We start from the raw sequence: 25,315 nt of genomic DNA on the forward strand, positions 1-25,315 counted from the left end.
AATCAGCATACCAAGCATTAGTGTGTGCATGCAAGTTGCAGGTTGGAAAAATATTCAAAAGAACCACCATTTAGAATGTGTAAATAGATCATCACAGTGGCTTCCTTGTCAGTATTAACAAGGAATGTACAGTGGATATAAAAAGTTTACACACCCTTGTTAAACTGCCAGGAGTTTGTGATATATAGACCACAATAAATCTTTATCTTGACCTATAACCTGTACAATTCAGTTGAAAAACAAATCTCTTGGGAGAAAAAAATATAAAAAAGTACAATAATGCTGGCTGCATACGTGTGCACACCCTTTAACTAACACTGTGTTCACAGTTCCACTTCTAACCATCGAAATTCTGATCGAGACCAGAACATCAAATTTTGAAACATCGAAGGTTACAAGTGTAACCAAGAAAAAAAAAATTTAAAAATTGTGTGCAGGGGGGCTGCACCCCCACACCCCCCTACTTTAATATTCCAACTCTGAGACCGCACTACAGTGGAGTAAAAGGGAAATCTCCCATTTAGCGCTATATGCAGAAGCGCTAAACGGGAGATTTTCCATACTCATCTGTAGTGCCATCACACATATGGCACATACACACAGTATGCAGGGCACCTGGGTTCCCTGCAAAAACACAAGCATTCTCCCACCTACACTTACCTTTTTCTTCCCCTTCAAACCTTCGATGTTTTCAAACTCCGTGGTCTGGTCTCGATGATCTGAACTTAAATGTTCTATGGTTTGAAAGGGAACCATGTGCACACCCTTAAACTAAACACTGCGTGTGCACACCCTTAAACTAATTAACACTGCGTGTGCACACCCTTGACCACTGCGTGTGCACACCCTTGACCACTGCGTGTGCACACCCTTGACCACTGCGTGTGCACACCCTTGACCACTGCGTGTGCACACCCTTGACCACTGCGTGTGCACCCTTGACCACCGCGTGTGCACCCTTGACCACTGCGTGTGCACACCCTTGACCACTGCGTGTGCACACCCTTGACCACTGCGTGTGCACACCCTTGACCACTGCGTGTGCACACCCTTGAACTAACACTTTGTTGAAGCACCTTTTGATTTAATTACAGCATTCAGTCTTCTTGGGTACATACCTACCATCAATTAAAGAGACTCTGATTAGCTGTCGTGTTAGGATTTTCTGACATTTGCTTAGTTGCCTGCTACAGCAAACGCCATGGTTGAGAGAACTTACAAAGCATCAAAGGGATTTCATTGCTGAAGGGTATCCGACAGGAGAAGGGTGCAAAAAAAGCTTCTACAGTATTGGATATACCATGGAACACAGTGAAGACAGTCCTCAAAAAAGTAGAGAAAATATGGGACAGTGACTTTACAAAGAACTGGATGTCCCTCCAAAATTGATGAAAACACTAGACAAAAAGTGGTCAGGGAGGCTGGCAAGAGACCTACAGCAATACTGAAGGAGCTGCAGGAATTTCTGGCAAGCACTGGTTGTGTACTACATGTGACAATCTCCCATATTCTCCATATGTCTGGCATATGAGGTAGGGTTGCAATACAGAAGCCTTTTCTTGCACAGAAAAACATCCAGGCCCCGGCTAAAATTTACAAAACAATACATCACGTCTCCCAAAAGTATGTGGGAAAATTTGTTTTGGTCTGTGACCAAGTTTGAACTTTTTGGCCACAATTCCAAAAGGTACGTTTGGTGCAAAAACACTTCACATCACCAAAAGAATACCATCCACACGGTGAAGCATGGTGGTGGCAGTATCATGCTTTTGGGTTGTTTTTCTTCAGCTGGAACTGGAGCTTTGGTGGAGGCAGTTATGAGCAGTTCCAAATACCAGTCACTTTTGGCCCAAAATCTTCAGGCATCTGCTACAAAGCTGAGGATGAAGAGGAATTTCCCCTTTCAAAATGACAATGACCCGAAGCATACATCCAAATCAACAAAAGAATGGCTTCACTGGAAGAAAATTAAAGTTTTGGAATGGTGCAGCCAGAGCCCAGACCTAAAGCCAATATAAAATTTGTGGGGTGACCTGAAGAGGGCTGTGCACAAGAGATGCCCTTGCAATCTGAGAGATTTGGAGCACTTTTGCAAGGAAGAGTGGGCAAATATTGCCAAGTCAAGATGTACCATGCTGATAGACTCCTACACAAGAATGAATGCTGTAATTAAATCAAAAGGTGCTTCAACACAGTATTAGTTTAAGGGTGTGCACACTTATGCAACCAGTTTTTTGTTTTTTCCCCTAACAGATTTGTTTTTCAATTGAACTGTATAGGATATAGGTCGCATTAAAGGTGGGAAAAGTTTTGAAATGATTTATTGTGGTCTCATTTTTTTATCACAAAAACCTGGCATTTTAACAGGTGTGTGTAAACTTATATCCACTGTAAATGGCATTGCAGGTATAGACAAAAAGCAGAGTACTGAATTATCTTGTGTATGGTTGCCACCTTTTCAAATGCCCAAAGTGGGTGTTTTTTGTAGAAATGAGATTTTGCAAGACAAAACACCACGACCAGTGCAAAAGACAGAGCTTCACTTTTTTGCCAAAATAAAAGCTTATACTTGTAGTATTGAGTTGTTTATGCCATTTCATATAACATTTGAATGCTTCAGATAAAAAATAACTTGTGCAAGTATTAAAACTTAGGAAATATTTTTTGTCCTAAAATGTCAGGACATTTGTCATTTTTTCACAGGACACAGCTGCCCAAAGAGGAAGTGTCCTTCACAAAGTGAGACAGGTGGTAACCCTGCGTAAGTGCAGACAGAAGATGGCAAAGTTACAGGAGATGCATTTGGATAGAAATGAAAATAGTTTGGGACAAAGGAAAATGGTAACCCTGATTACGAAAGGGGCTTGGTAGTGATACAGGTGGAAAAGACAGCAATGGTAGATCTGTGGTAATTTACTGGGAGGGAAGGAGGATTACACTGACATGTAGTTATATTTTCCCCTAAAAGTATTTGGAGCTTAAGAGAATTTGGGATAATCAGCTTTCATCAGGGACCATGTCTAGGTCAGGACTTGATCCTGATTTGCAATAGTGAGGATACGTCTGAGGACCTAGGAGAGAAAATGTAACAAGGGTAGATTTCTGAAGTGAGAATGTTAAGAATGGATTATGGGAATTCAGTAGCCGTAACACAGAATTTATATATTCAAGGTACAATAAATGGACTAGACTAGATAGAAATTATCAACAAGCACACCATATGTTCCTGATATATAAGCAAAAGTATTTAATAATTCAGTCAGTAATAAAGACTAAGGTAAAGTTGCAGGGTAATGGAGTGAAAATACGGCACTGATGCTTTCCTACTTAACTGTTTAAAAGAGAGGACTTTTAACAGATGCATTGCGAAAATGATTCATGAGTTGTCTGGGAAGAGAAAATTCTTTAGAAGGGCTAGTGAGTGGGGGTAAAGTAAAAATGGAACTGAAATGTGCAAGTAGTATGCAATAGAGGTAATGGAAAGTAATAAAATTAGAGGGGTCAGTAAAGATTAAAGTATTGCAGAAGAATGGGAATCCCCAGAAGAGCAATTGAGTGCTAAATGGGGGGGGGGGTTCCAGGAGTTTTCGTACTTGTGACTATATTTATGCATTTTCCACATTTCTTGCCTTCTCATCTGATCTTTCACCTTGTATTCTTTTTTGTTTTTTAGCACATTTGTTTGCTGCCTTATTTTTTATCTGTTTCTGGTTTGATTTTCATTCCTGCTTGACTCTGATATACTGCTGCTAAACTAAGAAGGGAAGTTAATCTTTATACTTATTCTCCTTGTGTTTTAAAACTTTCACTAAATTTGAATCTTGAGGTCAGTAGATATGTATGCAGTCCTATGATGGTAGCCCCACATGTGGAATCTATTTCGAGGAGGCCCATACCCCCTTCATAAAGGGGAATATATAGTCTTGGTATACACTAATATTTATAAATCATTTCATAAGCATTGAGTATCCTTTCCCTGTCCAACTGAGCTAACGCATTTTGGGGTCAGTCACTCTAAAACCTAGTTAGGACAGGAAGAGCAGATTGGTTTATTGCTTGGACTTTGTGTACATGTCAGCGCTGTTTTTAGTATTAATCCAAGTCTTCCAAGATATTTCTTACTAGTTTTATTCTCATTTGTTCGGTTTTTATTGTTGCACGAGTTTAGAAAAGCTGATGATGTTTTTTTTTTTTTTAAATTAATTCTAGAGCACAAAACTATTAGCACAATGACTTGGGCAACAGAAGCAAAGGATTTCTGACAACCTTAAGGAGGCTATGTAAAGAAAAATAGCCAGGGATCTTAGAGGTATTAAGATATCTCTGAGATACTTTGAAAATTGTGTAAGGCAAAGGAGCGGGGAGACCAGGAAAATGCACAAATTGAAATATTTATGGAAGATTTCATTATGTTAAGGTTAGAGGAGATGATTTTCCAAATTTAATAGGAAGGGCTGAGGTAAAAATAGTGATGTATAAACGAGTCTCTGGGAACATATGGTAGCCTTCCATATTACTGTTGAAATATTCATAACCAAAGGGATCTCCTGCCGTGGATAGCCCAACGTCTTGCATGTAACCAAAGCCTTTAGTACTCTAGAAGCCGTACATCACAAGTACACTTCCCTACACAAGGCATCAGTCATAAAGTTGATGTGTGGGTGCACACACTCAGAACTTTGCTGCCAGTCCAAACGCCCCCATTGAACATCTTTCTGAACACCCTTTTACTGGACTAGTTATCAAGCTGTGCTTCAGATAGGTGCCCAGTTGGGGTTTCTTATCTTTTAGTGCTGTTGGGTTCATGGTATCAAGAAAGGAAAAATATCAGTGTGGGAGACAGATTTCCCCATAAAGACGGTCACAACTAATTTTTTTTTTCCTTTGAGTGCTTCCTATGACCATGCACAGTGTTCTGTCTTCCAGGCTTTTGTTCATAAGACCCTACTTGGTTATCTCTTTTCTTTATTTCCCTTGAAAACTAGCATTTTAAGCTGTTGGCCCAGGGTGCCATTGTGGAGTCTTCCCTTCCCGAGGCTCAGCTGCCTGCCAAGAAAATGGCTCAGCTGCCTGCCAAGAAAATGGCTCAGCTGCCTGCCAAGAAAATGGCTCAGCTGCCTGCCAAGAAAATGGCTCAGCTGCCTGCCAAGAAAATGGCTCAGCTGCCTGCCAAGAAAATGGCTCAGCTGCCTGCCAAGAAAATGGCTCAGCTGCCTGCCAAGAAAATGGCCAAAAAACTTGTGTGATACAGGGGAGGCTGAGCAGCAGCTGTATGTCTCTTGAGGTTGGTGAAAGCCCAGAGGATTGTCCAGTGGTTGCGTCTTGATTCCTCTGTCACTACCTCATCTGAAGCTGGTGTTGGTCTGACTTCTCACGTGTCCTCTGAGGCTTTACAAGCATCTGCTCCTGATGTTGGGGGGGCTTGGCTGATTACAACTGAGGGATCAAGGGGGATTCTGAAGATCTCTCATCTTCCATACTATGCTTATTGAATGTTGCCAGGGGGTCTGACCCTCTAAGGGCGTTTCATTTGGACATACTGCAGAAAAAGAAACTGAAAACCATGCAGATTTCCCCTGTAGTTAAGGATTCCAATTGTGAATGGAAGTGTTTTACTCAAGGGTTATTTAATGCTTTAATGGCTTTAAAGCCTTCTCAAGGAGTGTCTTCCTGCCTCTCCCCGGTCTTCCACTCCTCTCAAAAGACCCAAAAAACTAGACTCTTCAGATGAGGATCTGGATTCTGGGAAAGAATCCTTGACTTACTCAAATTCCTTCCCCCTTGGGCTGTGGTTCAGAGGAAGATGATTCTTAGTCCAGATTCCCATTTGAGGCTACTATTGTCCGCATGATTGTGTTAGTGGTATTAAGTCTGATTCAGAAAAGGTGGCCTGAGCTCCTCCAGATAGTCTCCTTAGCCATCAACTGTTCTGGCTGCCCTCATGGATACCTTTTCAGTAGTTTCTGTGGCCCCATGCACATAAGAAACCTGAGATTTTAGAAGCTGCCTGATGAATGTAAATTTCTTTATAAATGCCCTTCTGCAGCGTCAGTCTCTCCTGGCAAGTCCTCCAAGCTGTTGCATTGTACCAATTTGCTCCCTTCAGGTAAGGATAGTAGGGCTATGGAGAGAATGTGCAAAAAGGTTTACAGTGTTGCCACTTTATCCTTTCAGGCCAGCTACCAGACTCATAGGGCCATGTATGTTTTGACCCTTCTTTCTAGGTTTCCAAAGTGGTTTTTGACCTTCCTGACTGAGGGGGGGGGGTGGCTTCTGCCCCTTGCCTGTTAGGCTATACCTCAAGTTGTTTGCCACTCTAAAATGCAGCTGATGCCTTGTCCATGGCTGCTGCCTTTAGTTCAGTTGTGAGGCGCTACTCTTGGCTTCATCTTCAGGCTTTGCCTGATGACATTAAAGCCAAACGTTTGGATTCTGCTTCTGCTGAACTCTCCAAGCCCCTTCAGGATAAGGGTAAAGGCTTTGCAGTAAATGAAACATTATTTTTTTTTCTGTCCTGTCCCTAAGTTTCAGAGGAATTATCCCTCCATACCTGCTCTTGTTTGTTAGGTAGATTTGCCCTCCACCCAAGGGAAAAAAAGGATTCTAGATGTTCCTGCTGCTAAGTCTTAATTTTCTTCATCCCAGAAACTTGCTTTTCAGGATAAGCTGGATTCCATTTGACAGTTTTTCCCTTTTCCCTCAGCCAGTTTTCCTTTAACCAATTTAGAAGAGACAGGAAAGGAGAGATGATCACTGCAGACTCTTGGATTCTGTCCATTATCTGCAGGGGATATTTCATAGTTTGGGAATCTCATCCTCCCTTTTGGACATCCTTGGGAACAGCTTTTCCCACGGGTGCTCCATTCCCTTTTGATCTAGGGCATCATTCAAGCTGTGCCTCCTGCCCAGGTAGGGAGGTTTTTTTTTATTCCAGAAGGTTTTTGGTTCCCAGAAAGGATGACACTTTGATAACAATACTGGATCTTTCCCAGCTCAACACCTTCTCAAGATTCTTTCCTTTCAAATGTCTCTTCATACTTTCTTTTTCTATCCCATACCTTCTTGGTCTGTCTGGGTCTCAAAATATGTCTACCTTCATGTCTCTGTCCATTCCCTGTTCAGGAAATGTTTACATTTGTCTGTCAGTTACTTTTTCAGTTCTCTGCTTTGCTCTTTGGCCACTGTACTGCCCCAAGGGTGTTCACAAAATGGCTTGATACTGTAATTGCCTTTTACAGGATGAGTTCATATCTTTCCCTAGCTGCCATTTCAAGCTTCTTTCCCCGATGCTCTGCTTTAGGATGTCCGGTTTACTGTTTGCATGTTAGGCTGGGGTTCACCGTAAACTTACAGAAGTCAGCAATGTCTTCTCAGGGTTATTGCTACAGGCTTCATACCATTCCCATACTTGAATCTCTTCTGTCCCCAAGGGTCCGTCTTGCTGCCTTTTTCTAGTATCCTCTTCCTCTGACTTCAGTCACAGCCAGGGAATTTGTCATGGTCCTCTAGTTCATGTCTTGGGCTTTACATGAGAAGCTTCCGTGGTACCTCAAGTCAGTGTGGTTCCAACATTACCACCCCTAGAACTTCCTGGTACCCTTCCTTTCCTGTCTTAAGCTCGAGCTTTAGTGGTGAATTAATTTTTTCTCAACCTGGAGTTTCCTTTCCAGTCTCTAGTCCCAACTTGAGCTGTTTACAGATGCCTCAGACGGGGTATGGGAGGCCTCCTTCAGCACTCAAAAGTTTCAGGGTCTCTGGCCTCTTCAGAGGTTGGACCACATCACTATAAATGCGATGGGGCCTTTATAGCTCAGAAAGTTTTTCATTCTGTCTTTCATCCCAGGCCCCTTAAAATTTTCACAGACAGTACCACTGTGATGTATGTTAACAAGCTTGGGGGGGTACAAGGTCCTATCCTTTGCAGACTAGCTCGGGGTATTCCTCAGGTAGATCGTTTTGCCTTCCTTCTGAACAGACTTTCCTCATTCTGTTCTAGAGGGCCAAGTCCTCTGACTTGGGGGGGAGGGCCAAGTCCTCTGACTTGGGGGGAGGGCCAAGTCCTCTGACTGGGGAGGGCCAAGTCCTCTGACTTGGGGGGGGGGGGAGGGCCAAGTCCTCTGACTTGGGGAGGGCCAAGTCCTCTGACTTGGGAGGCCAAGTCCTCTGACTTGGGAGGCCAAGTCCTCTGACTTGGGGGGGGTTCTGTACACCTACTCTCTCTCTACCATGAGCCTTGACCAGGGGCAGTTACCTCACCAGGTAGATGTTCTCACATGAAAAGGGGTCTGTTATCCATCCTCACTTGTTCACTCTTCAACCGACACTGTGGGTGATATGTTTTTGATCCCTGTTAGGCACCTGTTTTCTGACCACCTGCTTTGGATCCTGTAGGAGACTAGGAAACCCACCACTAGAAAGTCTTATGTCTAGATGGAAAGATTTTGTCTGGTGCCTTTCTCGCCATCGGAATCCCCTATCTCTTGAGGTTCCTGTGGTTCTCATTTGTGTGACCTGCTCACCTGTCAGTGGTTTATGCTTCTCTGCCATTGACTCCTCCTCTGACCTCTAGAATTGAGGTCAAGTAATTTCTTAAAGGCACCCTTCATATTCGGCCTCCCATGAAGCCTAGTCCTTCTCCTTGGGACCTCAGTTTTGTATTTAAAAAATTGATACAAGCTCGTTTTGAGCATGCTTCCTTACAGCAGCAAACCTGGAAGACTGCTGCTCTTTTGGCCTTCACTTCAGCCAAGAATGTGTCTGAGGCTCTTATGGCTGTTCTAGTTTTCTTCAGAGACAGGGTGTCTTTTCGTACTAACCCTTTCATGCCCAAGGTGGTCAGCTGTCCCTTAGTCAGTCTAGTCATTTTTTTCTTTCCTTCTCTGCAGTCTATCAGTGAGGTTTTTCACAACTTGGATTTGCATAGACTGGTCCGATATTTGGATTAAACTAGTTGTTCAAAGTTCTGAGCAGTTTGTTTCCTTTCATCCCAGCTCTTTTAGTTTGGCTGTTTCTAAGCAAACTGTCTCTTCCTGGGTTTTGTAGGCCATTTCTTTTTGTTTTCGTGGTAAATGTCTCATCAGTAAAGGTTCATTCTGCCATGTCTCTTGCCTCTGGTGCTTTTTTCCAGTGTACTGGATATCTTAAGGTGCATTAGTCCAGTGGTTAGTGTCCTCACCTGGGGTACCTTCTGTGAGGAGTCTTTCCTCACATTCCAAACATATGCGTCTGGAATATTTCTCCCCAGGCCTCTGCTGAAAAAGGATTTGTCATAGTCCGTATTTCCTGATACACGAATGATAAAATCAGTTCCATCCTTGAGGTGCCTACTTGGTCGTCTGTTCTTACTTTCACTAAGCATTACAAGTTGTATGTTATTTCTTGGGCCAGAGCTAGCTTGCCAGGCCTAGCCTGCATGGATTTCTGGAGGGCTCTTTCATGCTGTATTCTTCCCAGCCTTCCTCTTGAGCTTTTATATTCTCCCTTGAGTTATAACTACTCCAGCAGTGATATGGAAGGACATAGTACAGTTGTGTAAATCTTACCATAACAGTAGGTGCTGTCCTCTTCACTGTTGCAGTATTCACTTCCTTCTGCACTTGCATGTTCTTTCTTGCATTCCTGGTGAAGATCTGTTCTCCTTTGTCTTCTGGTTGTACATGTTTTTCCTTGTCCCTAGGGGCATTCTGTTCTTCCTAGATGTCCTTCTATTCCTATGTTGCAGTATTCTAGTTGTGGGATTTCCTGCCCTCAGGCGACTCGTACGTCTGCTCCTATGCAAAAGCTTCAGCTTGGCTGTTGCAGCGTGTGTGGGACGTCAGACGTAAGGCCATAAACCAGGGGCCTTAAATGTGACGTCTGCATGCACAATTCTCAGAACTTTTCAGCTGCAGACTACCTACGCATTGTACAATCGCTCCTTCACAGACGTATCAATAAAGCCAAGTAGCCCGTTGAGTTGCTGCTTCATGTGGACTCCCCCTCCCCCTCAGCTGTCCCTCCGGTGCTTCCTGCTTATTTGGATGCCTTTAATTCCACTTCTAAGGCCCCATACTCCCAGTCTCAGGCCCCCAAGCACCCTGACCGCTTCTGTGAAGTGCCAGAGGAGCAGAAATTCCTAGTTAAACCTCCCTTGATGGACCCAGCTGTTGCCATGACTCCTGATAGTCTAGACTGCTGCCTTCCGCCTCCCTCCTACCCACTGATAGCGAATATATGGATAGGATGGAAAAGGGTATACACGTCCTCCACTTTGGCATTCAGAGCCATAAATTATCGGACTCGCATGACTAAGTATGCTGTAGACTCTCAAGCCTCTTCCATGCTGGCTTCTATGCCTCGCAGTCCCATTAAGGCTGACCTTGCCTCTAAACTGTCCTTGGCTCAGCAAGTAGCCAGGCACTCATCAGATGCAGCTACGATGCTGCAGAAGCATCTGCCTGCTCTGCAGCATCTGCTTCTGTCATCAGGAGATACTTCTGGCTTAAGACTTCAGCATCTACTTGAAGACTTCAAGTCCAAAATCTTGGAACCCCCCCCCCCCCAGATCACAACTTCCTCTTTGGAAAACAATCTGCAGATCTCCAAGAATCAGCAGGAAAAAAGCAAAACATTACAGGACATCAAGCATCTTCTGGTGTTCCCCATTCCCAAGTATTACAGGAACTACCCTGCTAAAACCACCTTTGTAAGGTGCAACCTTCCTCTGGCAGCTGCCTCCTCTTCCAGATCTAGAAGAGGGGCAAGAAGACATGCTTCTTCCAGACCTACTGCACCACCTCCTCAGCCCAGACAACCCTTTCAGGATAGAGGAGGTCCCAGTAATGTGTGACTGCCTGGCCCACCTACCACTCTCTGCATGCCTTCCACACGCACTCACCCCCTCTGGCAGTCCATCACCACAGACCAATGGGTCCTATCCATTATCCAAAAAGGGTACTTCCTATCCTGGAAAGAAAAAACACCCAGGAGAAGTATTCTTTTTCCCCTAAAAAATATTGATCTCCTACCCCAAAAGTTTTGTAAGAACTACTAAAGCTAGGCACCATAGAACCTTTCCCCCCGGGACAGGGAGGAAATGGATTCTACTCTCGTCTCTTCCTGATCCTCAAAGATGGCCCCTGGAGACCCATTTTAGATCTCTCCTTTCTAAATCTATACCTTCAGGTACCATTCAAAATGTTGTCACTACCCTCTCTGCCTCTTAATCCAGCCAAGGCCTTCATGGCCACCCTGGACCTAAAAGAAGCCTACCTTCACATTCCCATCAGGACTTCCCGCAGACAATTTTTACGTTTCTCTGGACCTTCTTCTCATTTTCAATTTACTGCCTTGCCCTTTGGTTTATCCACTGCCCCTCAAGTCTTTACAAAGTGCCTAACCCCAGCCATTTCTGCAGAATGCAGGGAATCCAGATTTACCCATATCTGGACAAACATCCTAATACTTGCAGAGTCCAAAGATACCCTCTCAAGACATCTGCACTTCACCGTGTCCCTTCTATAAAGTCTACGGTTTACCTTGAACCTCCCAAAGTCTTCCTTGAACCCAGGCCAGGACAATATTTCAATAGGCTGCAGAATCAGGACGGATAAAATGAAGGCCCATCTCCCACAGGAACAAGATTCTATCCCTGACTTCCCACTTCCAGGAAACCCTCCATTCCCAGAAGGTGATGGCAAGGCAATTCCTCAGTCTCCTAGGGTTAATGGCAGCAACCATCCCCATGCTACCACTAACCAGAATGCATATGCGCAAGCTACAGTGGTACCTCAAAACATTTAGTCCCAACACCTTCATCACTTAGAACAGGATATTCCCCTCCTTCCCTGTCTGAAGAAGGAAATCAGCTGGTGGATCCAGCATGTCTATCTAAACCTGGGACTGCCACTGCAACCACCCACTCCAACCCAAACAACCCATACAGATGCCTCAGATTCAGATTGGGTGGCAACTCTGGCATCCTACAAGGTACAGGAAAAGTGGCGTCCTTCTCTACAGAACAAGCACATAAATGTCTTGGAAATGACAGCTGTCTTCCTAGCTTTAAAGACCTTTCTTCCCCTTCTGGTCCCAGGGGTGCTCCGGATAGTGACAGACAGCACCACGATTATGTGGTACCTCAACAAACAGGGAGGAACAAAGGCCCTCCCAGCTGTGCAGGTTGACCCTGCTGATATGGGACCTAGCCTCTCGCCACAACCTGGTCCAGCAGGCGACCTACATCCCCTTGTAGGACAAGCAAGCAAGCAGACCTCCTAAGCAGGACCTCCTCTCCACAGCACGAATGGATGCTCGACAGGGGGGGTGGTCTTCCTAGAAATAGTCCACCTGTGGGGTACTCCACAAATCGACCTGTTTGTCATCCCCCCCAGAACAGGCAGCTGCAGACCTTTTCAAAGATGCACTCCCCTCCAGCATGGAAAGTGGATGCTTTCAACATCTCTTGGGGAGGGGAAGTTTCTTTATGATCCCCCTTCCCAATGATTCAGAAAGTCCTCCTGAAAATACAGAAGGACAAACCAAAAATCTTGTTAGTGACACCCTACTGGCCAAGGCAGTACTGGTTCCCCCTACTTCTCAATCTAGCCAAGGGCAATCACTACAAGTTATCCTAAAAGGTGGACCTACGGACACAAGACAAAGGAGCTCTCCATTCACACTTGAAGATATCCCTGACTCTGTAGGTGATAAACTTTTGATCCCCTTCAGACACCACTACTCCGAGGGCGTGCTGTCAGTCCTGAGGGAGGTAAGGAAACCTTCCACCAGAAAATCTTACCTAGCTAAGTGGGAAAGCTTTACAAAGTGATGTCTGGACAAATGAAGGGAGCCTTGTTCGGCAGATGCCCCCCTTGTTCTCACTTGTGTCAGTTGATTAAAAGCAGACTTTCGTACTCTTCAGTGAAAGTGAACCTTTCTGCTATATCAACCTGTTTGCCCCTGGATCCCCCCTTGCTAGCCATACTTGACGCAAAGCTCTTCCTTAAAGGGGTCTTACACATGAGGCCACCAAAGAAACCTATCCCTCCACCCTGGGACCTCATCTATACCCTGGAAAAACTAACCCAGCACCCTTTCGAACCTGCTGGGTCTTCTTCCTTACAGATGTGTACATGGAAAACCGATCACTACAGCCAGAAGGGTCTCCGTTGCAGGCCTTAATGGCCTGCCCTTCCAACACCACCTTCCATAGCCACCCTAAGAACTAATCCCTCCTTTATGCCCAAGGTGGTCATTGACTTGTCTCTAAACCAATCCATCCACTTGCCCACTTTCTTTCCCTTCCCCATTAATGAAGGGGAGAGGATACTCCACTCCTTGGATGTGCACAGGCAGCTTAGATTCTACCTGGACAAACCCAAAACCATTAGGAAATCTAAGTAGCTGTTTGTCACCTTTCACCTCAGAGCCCTGGGCAAGGCGGTCTCCAAACAAACCATCGCTTGCTGGATCAGGAAAACTGTCTGTTACTCTCACCATGGAAAAAAAAAACCCAGTCGGAGTTGAGGCCCATTCCACTAGGGTTTGAGCCGCCTTCAAGGCCTTCTTGAAAGGTCTGGACACTGTATCCATGATGGAAGCAGCCGCGTGGTCCACTATACATAGTCACCAAACATTACAAACTGGACCGAGTTTCCAGAGCTTGGGCAGGATTCACCAGGGCCATCCTACAGGGCTTTGTAGAATCCCCTTCAGCATCCACCTCCCTTTCTGGCATCTAAGCAGTGGTACTCTCCCACAACTAAAATACTGTAACATAGGAATAGAAGGACATAGAACAGTTCTATAAAATCTTACCATAACCATAGATGTCCTCTTCCATGTTGCAGTATTCCTTCCCACCCACCATTACCCTTTATACTTTCTCCTTTAGTCCCAACTAAGTCCTGGATCTACTGAAGGACATGAAGGCCACACACCTGTCCCCACTGGCATTCCTCTTGCTGAGCCTCTTTCTCTACCTGCTGGCCTTCAGGTTTTGAAGATGTGTGTACAAGACATCACATTTAAGGCCCCCTGGTTTATGGCCTTGCATCTGACGCCCCACGCACACTGCAACAGCCAAGCTGAAACTTTTGTATAGGAGCCGACGTACGAGTCGCCTGAGGGCTGGAAATCACACAACTAGAATACTGCAACATGGAAGAGAGGGACATCTATGGTTATGGTAAGATTTTACACAACTATTCTTTCTTTTCAGTTCAGTGTGCACGTCCATACATCACTTTTGCCCTATACCTTATGTGAGGTGTGTGTGAGACGTGTACAATATCTGACATTTGTTGACTGGGTTAGTCCGGCTGAACTTAAGCCCTTTTTCAGCGGAGGCCCAGGGAGAAAAGCTCTTCAATTACAAAAATCAAGTAAAAAAAAGTGTAAAAACAAAAGTAAAGTATAATACAAACACAGATGCATCAAAATTAAGAGAATAAACAAATATGTGCAGTACAAGAGTAACAGTCCCCGAGAGTATATATACATTTTTACATCAGGGGAAAGCAAGCTGCAAGTACAAAAGGCTTTGGTTTACTGAATGGCCATTCTTGGCAGAAGCTCCCTTAAGTTAACAGTACTGCAATGGTAAGAAAGGCATCTACTGCAACAGTGTGATTTTTACATAGCTGTACTGCATTCTTGAAGCTTGGAAGTTGGGAAGAGGACAGTGAAATGTATGGAATGATTTGTTTAACAATGTTTTAAGGAGGTTACATACCTCCCTTGCTTCTTTCTCCCTTTTCTTGCTGGGGTGAAGTGGATTTTTTTTTTCCTGTCCTTTACCAACCAGGGGTACAGCCATACTGGATCTGGTCCTCACTAATATGCGAGTGTGCTGCACACCCCCTACTGTAATGTCTTCCCTGGTAAAATCAGACCACAAAATGGTCTTGTTTGAAGTAAAAATAAAACTTGGGGCCCCCAGCTAAACCTGGCATATTTAGGTACTACTCTAAGGCTAACTTCTTGCTATTAAGTGATAACCTGGCAACATTTCAAGACCCCATAAACACTGAGAACACTGCTGCCTGTACAGAACTGTTCACAGAAACCCTGTACAAGCATGTTAATAGCTGCATAGAGGCAGCTGTACCCACAGAAAGAAGTACAGAACTCAAAAAATAAGCCATCCTGATGGAATCACAAAAGCAATAGGCTGTATAACAGAAGGAAGGAAATCATGGCAAAATTTAGGAGGTGCAGCACCCAGCAGGATAAATGTACTCCTCAAACTAAACATCTTTGAGGACAAATGAAGTCCACCAATGCCAAATTTGAGGTATATTTGGCCTCCCAGACCAAGGATAACCGCAAGGCATTTTTTAGCTATGTCCACAACCTCAATGGCAGTACACATTTGTGTGCAGAGCTCATTGTAAAAATACCCACCCATACTGAGCCAGAAGACTCTGCTAACTTACTGGCCCATAAATTCTGCAACTTTACCCCTCTCCCTTCCAAGGAAATGCAATGAAATAACTCTCCCTGCTGTCACTGGGGAACAGGTCCTTAATGCTCTCTAAGGCCAAGAGCACTGCCTCAGTGGGCCCAGACAGTATCCCAGGATGCCTTCTAAATAGCATGAAACATGACCTGTTGGGCCCCCCTGGAATTGCTACATAACTATAGCTTCCAAACAGGCTTCATGCCTCATGAATGGAGAACAGCAACAGTCATCCCTCTGCACAAAGGTGGGCCATTTACAGACTCTGGAAACTACAGACCCATAAGTCTCACTAGTCTTATGTGAAGCCATGATGGAATTATTATGGAAATGATCAGTAGTGATATAGTAAACCTACAGACACTGGACCCAGCCCAGTTTGGTTTCTTCAAGGGCAGATCATGCCTTCTCAACCTGGTGGACTTTTGAGAAGGTCACCAAAAGTAAAGGATGAGGGCAAAATGGTTTACACTGCCTACCTTGACCTGGCCAAGGTATTTGACACACTACCTCACTCGGGCATTGTTGACAAACTAAGTTAGGTACAAAGTCATATGTCATCTGGTGGATAACCAACTGGCTCACAGGACCCAGGAAGTTTAGAAGTGTGTGTGTGTGTGTGTGTGGGGGGGTCCACCTCTACAAAGAAGTCAGTCATAAGTGGAGTCCCTCTGGGATCAGTCCTTGGACTGCTCTTTTTTGGCATTTGCTTCTCTGGAGTGAAGACTAATGTCAGTGGTCTCTGGCTGACTAAATTTGCAGATTAGGAGCTGTCGAGTCCCACACTGATGCGTGTTCTCCAGGAGGGGCTGATGCAAACAACTGGTATCAGAGCCATGGACTAAAACTAAATGCCAAGAAATGCATAATAGTGTCTTTTGAGAAGTCATCCACTCCTGGTATTTATCGTGTTGACAACACCCTGTAGAGTTGACCCAGTAGTCAGGGACTTGGGGACACGCACAGTAATCTGGCCTTTGATCATCACATGTCTACAGTTGAGGAAATCATTCTATGTTGCGCAACTTATAAACGAAGGTATGGCATCTAAGTCCAAGGAAGTCATTGTTCCACTGTATTTAGCATTCATCAAAACCATCATTGAGTACAGTGCCCCTTTGGTATGTACCTAACCAGGCAATATCCTACAATTGGAACGTCCACAGAGGTTCCATACTAAAAGAATACAGGGCTTACGTAAAATGTCTGAAGACCACCTCAAGGCTCTCTCTCTGTATTCGGTCTCCTACAAAGCTTTGATGGGAGATCCATGCCTGATGTACAGGGCATTGTCAGATCCCACTCTGGTGGACCTCCTGCATATCCACAAAGCTAATAGCACCAGAATTACCCGTTTTAGACTTAAAAAAATTGCCTGTGATGTACATAGGACCTGTTGGGAGAGACAGGTATGTATCCCAGAGATTACCCCATCTCTGGAACAGGCTCCCGATCCATGTGAAGCAGAGTTCCTCCCTAACCCAATTCAAGTGCAGCCTGGACAATTGGATGGGTAACAGGAAATTCATCCCTGGTTTGTCTTGCTGTCTAATGTCTCTAATGGACAAAGCCTGTAAATGGTTCATCTCCCAGGCCCTAGCTTGTAAATGTTTCATCTTCCAAGCCCCTGCTTACACTTACGGGTATCATAACTTGTCTGAGATTTGGGATGCATGGAAGGCTTAAAAAGCCCCTTGGGGTGTTTGCCTAGTAAACACCTATGAACCTGTTCTGCTTCAGTTTTAGTCTGGGGCAAAATAGTCTTGTGTATCTTTACCTCCTTAAAGATGAGATCATATGTCAGATGTGTGGCATAACAGGAGGGCGCCCAGTCTTTGGTATGTTGGCTGGATGTACAGATATCCTTGGCAGGATATCCTATCCTTTAATACTGCAACAGTGATCAGTTGGTCATCTACCCTTATGGTACATTCTTACACAACTGTAGTTCTCGCATACTATGCTTTTTCCATTTGAGTCATGGCTGCAAATGATGTTTAGATCAGACCTATAAGATTAAAAAATGTAAAATTAGTGCTGGTATACAGTAAAAGTTGTATTTTGTATTCTGGTGCCTCATTGAGCAGCATCTCTTGTAAGCTTGGTATTGCTTCTCATTGAACAGTATTGTGATGCTGCTTTCTGTGGTTCAACATTATCTAGTGTATTGTAACTGTTTATATTTGTTTCACAGGTGGTGCCCTGAATGTCACAAATACCAGCTTGAACTACTTGCAGGCAACTCTTGGCAAATCCTTCAAGTGCAGTTCCAAACAAATACTTCAGGTTTCTCCAGTGTTTGCACTGGATGTTTTTAAGGCGCAGGTTCAGGCTTTTACTGTACAGAATGGAAAATTTGGAGAAGGTAAGAATATGAGAAGCTTTTTTTTTTCTTTCCTCTGAGCAAGTTGACCATAATGATATTGGTCCAGACTAGTGGTTGTATCCTCCTGTGGAAGATGTAGGCCAAGTGTCATACATGATCTGTTGCCGAAGCTGTCCTTTCAAAATTCTTTTTTTCCATTTTTTTGCCCCTGTAATCAGTCTTCTCTTAGCTAAGTGGCACATTATCTTTATCACCAAGGGTATGTCTGTCATGAGGATACATTTAAGCAACCAGTTGAGGTGGGTTGAGTTCTTTTAGCCCTATATCCCCAAGCATGCTGGGTTCCACTAGAAAAGGTTGGATGTTCAGTGGGTGTCCTTGCTGGGTGATCTTCCAGTTAGAAGCGTGGAAGGTAGTATTTCCAGTCTGCCAGAGAAATCATACAATTCCCACATGCTCCCATGGTACCTATACCCCTCTCTCCCTTCCCAAAGAGAGGCAAGTGGGCAGTGTCCCATTACTCCCCCCCCCCCCCCATTTTGCCTGGCTGTTGCATTGCAGGGCAGCTAATTGAGCCATAGTTTCTGGATCATGAAGTAAGGCTGACCCTGGCAACAAACTGTACAAATACACACTCTCTAACACCATCTGGTAGGGCTTTCTGACTGGTAGATTGAAACAAGCAGCAAAAATGTCTAGTAATAGTCTATTTGGTGTATATTTTTTTAAGAATTTTTAAGAAAAAACTGCACATTTGCTTGTCTTTGAAATGCATGTTTTTTTCTTGGCATGATTGCTGCATTTGTCAATGTCTTAGTACTGTGCTGTTTAGTATGGAACTTAATGCTATAACTGGGGGTACTGCTTATTGGCTGCATTGTATTTTGTTTCCCAGTTGAAATGCATTTGATAGAGAATTGAGTGGGAAGGACTTTAGAGGTTTATTAAGGCTGGATTCACAGAAGTTGTGGATGTGAGGGGGTATAAACCAGCTCATTTCTTAAAAGTGGTAGGGATGCTGCATTTGTTTGACAGAAGTACTTTGCATGTGGATATTGATGCTGACACTCTTGTAGAAGAAATGTTGGCAAATAGGAAGTGGACCAAATTATGGTGTCAGCTTAAAAGGTGAAAGACTTGTACACACAACCTTTTTAATTTCCCTGTTGATATTTCTCAGTGTAACCAAGCAATATTAGTCTGAATGAGCTTTATTTAGAAAATATTATTATGGTTTTGTGTTTCTTGGAATTCTGTATTGCCTTTTGACCCATATAAAAGTTTACAATCTGGTGTGTGGATTTGTTCACAGTTCTGACTTGGTTGTTTCACTTTCACAGCCACAGTTAATATTGTTGGTCACTAAACCCTTTTCATCAGGTATGACTTGCTGTCTAATGTAAAATGATTTTTGTTATTTAATAGTTCAGGTCAATTATCACATTATGAAGTCTTCAGAAATGTTTTCAGGGACATGTACAGTGACCATCTCCGATTCAGACGCAAACCTACCCTGATTTATCCCACCAAAGTGAGAAAGTGGTTTTTGTGTTGTACAACTTGAATGACTAAAAATAGGGGGTAGTTTGACTCTCTCATGCAGCAGGAAACCTTCCCCCTGTTACTGTTTAGCAGAACAGCCTCCAGCAATTTTGATAAAATCTGTAGACCAGGAATGTTAACAGACAGCTCATCATTTGATGAAGTTACTGACTGCATCTCTCAAACAAATGAGTTGGATGCTGTGTTAAGAATGGTCAAGGATAATCGTATTTGATCTGGGCCTCCAACTTAAATGGAAAGGCTGAAAGCCCAGTCACTGTAGTATGTATCCTGTAGGCTGCTGAGAGGCAACTTGTGCCTGGCCTACAGAGCAGTGTGACCTTGCCTTATTGGGTATGCTGCACATCCACAAATTAAATAGGGCAAGAGTCACTTGCTCCCAGGGATTTCAACCTAGCCTTTGACATTAATAGAACATGCTGGAGAGACAGATGTGTCTCCCAGAGATTGCCATTCCCCTGGAATAAACTCACAATTCACATGAAGCAGAGCTCCTCAATAGCGCTACTTAGGTACAACCTAGACAGTTGGATGGGGAACATTAAATTCACCCCAGAGGTGGCACCTATGTCCCTCATGGACAGGAGCAGTCTGTTCTGATCATACTCTGTGAATAACTGCCATCTAACCAAGGTCAAGTAGGGAACATGGGTGTAACATGGCAAGGTTTGTATAGGCCCTAGGGCCATTAGCCAAGTAACTTCCTATGATCCTTTGACAATATTAGCTATTTGGTTTGACTAGTGTTCATCTTTGTGGTCACACCTGAATAGGTTCTTGCCAAATAAGTTGATGAATTGAAATCAGAGCAGATGGACAAAGAATTTAATAATTTGACATTTTGAAAAGTTTTTTTTTTTTCCTTGATTGTGGGAGGATTATGATGCGTCAAACTTTTATGAATAAATATGTATTTGCTTAGACATTAAGGTAAAGCGGTGCAGCATTTGATATTGTGGAATTCTGCTTTCACTGATATTTCTTTGTGTGAAGTTTTCCATGCCTAAAGTTGGAAATGAAATCTGAGTTGTGCAAGTCCGTGAACAGGCTCAAAGGCAAAACGTTTTCTGCTGTGATGCATAATATCCCAGTATGCACTGGAGGAGGGTTTATGCCTCCCAAGCCATGGGAGGTTTAGAGAAAATAGCTGAACTGGAGTTAGAGTAATCTGAATTGTAATTCTACCGTGGAGGGTTCCCTCTTGGGTAAACCTGATATGGTAAGAATGCACCACACTGTAAGTAAGGGATGTAAAGACTTAACCATAATGTTAAGAGGATATTGTGGTATTTCAGTAACAAAGGTTCCCAGTTTAGTTGGTTGCAGGTAGAAATTGAGAAAGGAAAGATTGATGTTCTTCATCTCACATTGCTGCAGTCCTTACACTTGGGTAGTCCGCTGTCCTCGGTCGGCCCGAATATCAAAGTATAAGGCTGACGTAGGTCAAGGCGCATTTGACTGACATCAGAACGTCAGGGTACAAATGCGCATGACCGACGTCATATCCTCAGTCTTTTTTGCCGCATGGTCCGATGCAGAAGCAGCATTGCAAGTGCCGGTTGGCGTTCTGAGATTTTTCGATTTCGAAGTTTCAGACCGAGTTCAAAGTTGGCTAAGTACCCCGTTGGGGAATATTTTAGTTTTTTCTTGCCTCAGTGATTTACCGGATGTCAGAAAAAGTCAATAATTGCATTTCTTGTGGGAAACAGATACCGCATAGAGATTATCATACTTTGTGTATTCCTTGCTTAGGGCCTGAGCACGACGTTGTTGGCTGTCGCTCTTGTGCTAGATTTAATAAACGCACTATAAAGAGAAGGTTGGATTGTGCAAGGTTGGTCTTTGGAAAGCGGTGCAATTATAACATGCCGTCGGATGCTCCGACGCCCGCTTCTTCGAAGAAGCGCAAGGACAAGGCAGTTAAGCCTAGGCTAGAAGAACCGTCTGTACCGGACGCCGGTTCTTTAGAGGTGTCGGTGGAGCCGGTGGCTCCACCGGAGGTTTCTTTGTGTTCCCAGGGTGAGACTTTATTATTGCAAGATGTGGCCTCTCAGGAGGCAAGTCAGGCTGAGGGGGCTTCTCAGGTTACTATACTCCCCTCCCTTCCTAGGGTGGCTAGGCCCTCTCCTTCTGTTTCAAAGGCTTCTCCCAGGGGCAGGCCAGGTTTAGCTTCAGTTGGTGTTACCCCTAGCTCTTCAGGAACTGTGCCCAAGAAGCATATGCTTAAAATGGCAGAAGATTTGATTACTTTGATTAGGGGTTTTATGCCCCCTCCTGATAAGAGACCTAGGATGGAGCCTGAGCTGGGGGGTTTTGAGCAGGCTTCAGATGTTTCAGAGTCTTCGGCTGAAGACTTGCATGAGTACTCTCCTTATTCTGATTCTGATGTGGATGATTCTACTCCTTCTGCTTCTCCTCCTGAGGATTTTTCATTTTCAGAAACTCTTCATTCCATGAGGGAGCATTTTAAGTGGGAAGGTCAGGACTTCTCTGATTCCAGGAAAAGGCTTAGGGAATTTTTGTTTTACCCCAGCATAGGCCTTTGGCTATACCTCCTGTTTTGGATGTAGTGGAAGATGTTTTTCAGAGGCTTCTCTTAATCCTGATTCTTTGCCTCCTGCTCCTGTTAAGCCGGATAGGTATTACAGGGTGCCTGAAGCTCATAAGTATCTTTTAAGAGTCCTAGGGCGGACCCAGAAACTGTTAGCCAGGGGCCTAAAGGTGTTAAGGCTTCTGTTGTAAAGAATCCGGTTCCTGCAGACAAAGAGGCTAGGGCCTTGGATAGATGGGGAAAGAAAGTTTATACTTCTTCCACTCTTGCTATGAGGGCTTTGAATTGCCAGTTTCACATGTTGAAATACCAAAACTATCTCCTTTCACAATTGAAGTCTAAGGTTGATGCTCTGGCAGTAGGTATTGATTGTAAAAGTTGCAAGATTTAGTACATGTTTCTGAACAGGTGGGTAAGCATTCTTTGCAATGTGGTTTTGATGCTGTACAGGCCTCGTCTAGGGTGGCTGCCACTGGGTCAGTTCTTCGCAGGCACGCCTGGCTAAGGGATCAAAATTTGTCTGAACATGTTAAAACAAGGATTTTAGATGCTCCTTTACAATCTGACGTGTTGTTTGGTCCTCCTGTTGAGGCAGTTTTAAAGAAAATGGAAGACAAGGCTAAGTCTATGCAGACTGTTAAAGATTTTTGCAGGTCCAGCCTCCAAAGTTTAGTAGAAATTGGCCTACTAAGGGGTGGACGTATCCTTCTTTTGATTCCCAGTCTAGGGGTAGATCTAGACGTGGTAGGGGCAGAGCTCAGGGCTCTTTCAGGCCTAGAACAGGGAGTTCTCCTGCACAGTCTTCGGTGAGGGCAGGGGTCAGTCCTTTCGTAAACAGACCCAATGACCTACCTTTTCAGCTGCCAGAGCCTTCTCGTCTGGCAGCACCTTTGGGAGGAAGGTTGGCACTTTTCAAAGAAAATTGGAGTTTAATTACCCAAGACAGATGGGTATTGGATATCATACACCACGGTTACAGGTTTTATTTCCATACCTTGCCTCCTTTCAAAGGCATGCCAGACGTTCCTCCTCAACAAAGAATAGAGGCTCACAAGCAAGTTTCTCTGTTACTCCAAATAGGGGCCATACAGCCGGTTCCTATGCCAGAAGTGGGCCTAGGATTTTATTCTCGCCTGTTCCTAGTACCAAAGAAGGGGAACACGTGGAGACCAATTTTGGATTTATCTACCCTCAACACTTATCTGGACATTCCCAAGTTCAAAATGTTGACGTTACAGCAGCTTTTACCTCTGCTGGGCAAAGATCATTGGATGGTAACTTTGGATCTCAAGGAGGCTTACCTTCATGTTCCTATCAGACTAAGTTGCAGGAAGTATCTGCGTTTTCGAGCTGGGACTTCTCACTATCAGTTCTCTGCATTGCCCTTTGGCTTATCTACTGTGCCCAGAGTGTTCACGAAAGTTCTGGCTCCAGTGATAGCTTTCTTCAGGCTAAAAGGAATACAGATCTATCCTTATTTGGACGACTGCCTGATTCTGGCTCAAGGAAGGGAAGAGCTTCTTCATCATTTGGAATATGTGATAGCAGTGCTAAGATGCCTGGGGTATTCTGTGAACGAAATAAAGTCCAGTCTAGTACCCTCTCAGGACATGTGCTTTCTGGGTGTGAGACTGAATACAGCATCCCAGATGGCCTTTTTAACCCCGGACAAACAAGAGAGTCTATCCCTTTACTTCCATCAGCTATCTCATCAGTCCGGGCTGACTGCAAGGACAGTCCTTCAAGCCTTAGGTTTCATGGCATCTTGTATTCTGGTGCTTCCCAATGCCAAACTGCATATGAGGAAGCTGCAATGGTATCTCAAAATTGTATGGACACAGCACTGCCAGGATCTAGACACTGTCATTCAAATAATACCTTGCATTCAAAAGGAATTTTTGTGGTGGGCTCAGGAATGTCACCTAAACAAGGGACTCTCTGTGACCCGACCAGAGGCGAGTCAGATTTTAACGACAGATGCCTCAGACAAAGCTTGGGGAGCTCATCTAAATGGAAAGTGGATACAAGACAAGTGGCCTGCCAGACTACAACATCTACATATCAACCTGAAGGAGATGTTAGCAGTCCAGTTTGCATTAATAGCTTTCAAGGATTTACTTCTTCCAGGGCAGGTGTTGATTCTAACAGACAACACAACTGTCATGTGGTACATCAACAAGCAAGGGGAACGATTCTTATCCTCTATGCAGGCAAGCAATGATTTTGTGGGAGACTGCTCTCAGTTTACAGCTCAATCTTCAGGCAAGGTTTCTGCCAGGAGCACAGAACTCCTTAGCAGATGTGTTGAGCAGACGAATTATGGATCCCCACGAGTGGAAATTGGATCCTCATGTATTTCAGAAATTGACAGTGTCATGGGGAACTCCAGACATAGATCTGTTCGCTTCTCCACTAAACCATCAGCTGCCAAAGTTTTGCACAAAAAGGTTTCATCCCACAGCTTGGAAAGTGGACGCTCTTTCTTTCAATTGGAGCAATCTTCATGTGTATGCCTTTCCTCCTCTGCCCCTCCTTCCAAAGGTACTTCTAAAGGTCAGACAGGACAAGCCAAGGATGATTTTAATAGCTCCAGATTGGCCTCGACAGCACTGGTACCCATTACTGAGAAGTCTGGTACGGAAGCCTCCATGGCCTTTGCCTTCGATTCCACACCTGTTGTCACAGGAGGACAGCCATTTGCTGAATGTCAAACTTCACTCTCTTCACCTAACGGCCTGGCATATTCTGTTTTGAACCATAGAGGGTCTCAACTTCCACAACAAGTTTTGAATGTGATTTTGGAAGCTAGAAGGCCTAGTACAAGGAAAGTGTACGCAGATAAATGGAAGAGATTTTTATTTTGGAGTGCAGCAAAAGATTTTGATGTTTCTGAGCCTAATTTGAGTGTGGCACTTCAATATCTTACTGAGTTACTGGGCAAAGGTTTGTCTTTCTCTTCTATTAAGGTTCATGCTGCAGCAATTTCGGCTCACTATGATTGTGTCCCACCATTGTTTTCTCATCCTTTGTTCAAGCAATTTCTTAGAGGGGCAAAGAATATAAGAGCCCACTAAGAGCTCCTACTCCTGCTTGGGATCTCAATTTTGTGTTGGAGAAACTCACTCTACAACCTTTTGAGCCTGCAGCTACTTCTGAGTTGAAATATTTATCATGGAAGACTGCTTTTTTGTTGGCAATTACCTCTGCAAGAAGGGTTTCTGAATTGCAGGCCCTTATGGCGGTTGAGCCTTTCTTGATTTTCCATAAGGATAGGGTATCATTACGTACTAATCCTTCCTTTATGCCTAAGGTGGTTTCTAGTGTGGCTTTAAACCAAACTATTCATTTGCCTACTTTTTATGCAAATCCCCAAAATAAAGGGGAAAAGATTTTGCACACTTTAGATGTACACAGGCAGTTGCGTTATTTGGACAGA

The 25,315-nt window shown here is 44.1% G+C and overlaps 1 protein-coding gene across 1 annotated transcript in view; it reads left to right on the top strand.

The window, feature by feature from the left end:
• LAMP1 (lysosomal associated membrane protein 1) overlaps positions 1-25,315 on the top strand; it is a 1,110,117-nt gene that overhangs the window by 933,207 nt on the left and 151,595 nt on the right. The window contains exons 7-8 of the mRNA XM_044072009.1: positions 2,704-2,761; positions 17,634-17,804. Coding sequence (XP_043927944.1) covers positions 2,704-2,761; positions 17,634-17,804 — 229 coding nt within the window. The remainder of the gene's footprint in view (positions 1-2,703; positions 2,762-17,633; positions 17,805-25,315) is intronic.

Source organism: Protopterus annectens, chromosome 5.part0, assembly GCF_019279795.1.
Source record: "Protopterus annectens isolate FY-2018-M chromosome 5.part0, PAN1.0, whole genome shotgun sequence".
Classification (NCBI taxonomy): domain Eukaryota; kingdom Metazoa; phylum Chordata; order Ceratodontiformes; family Protopteridae; genus Protopterus; species Protopterus annectens.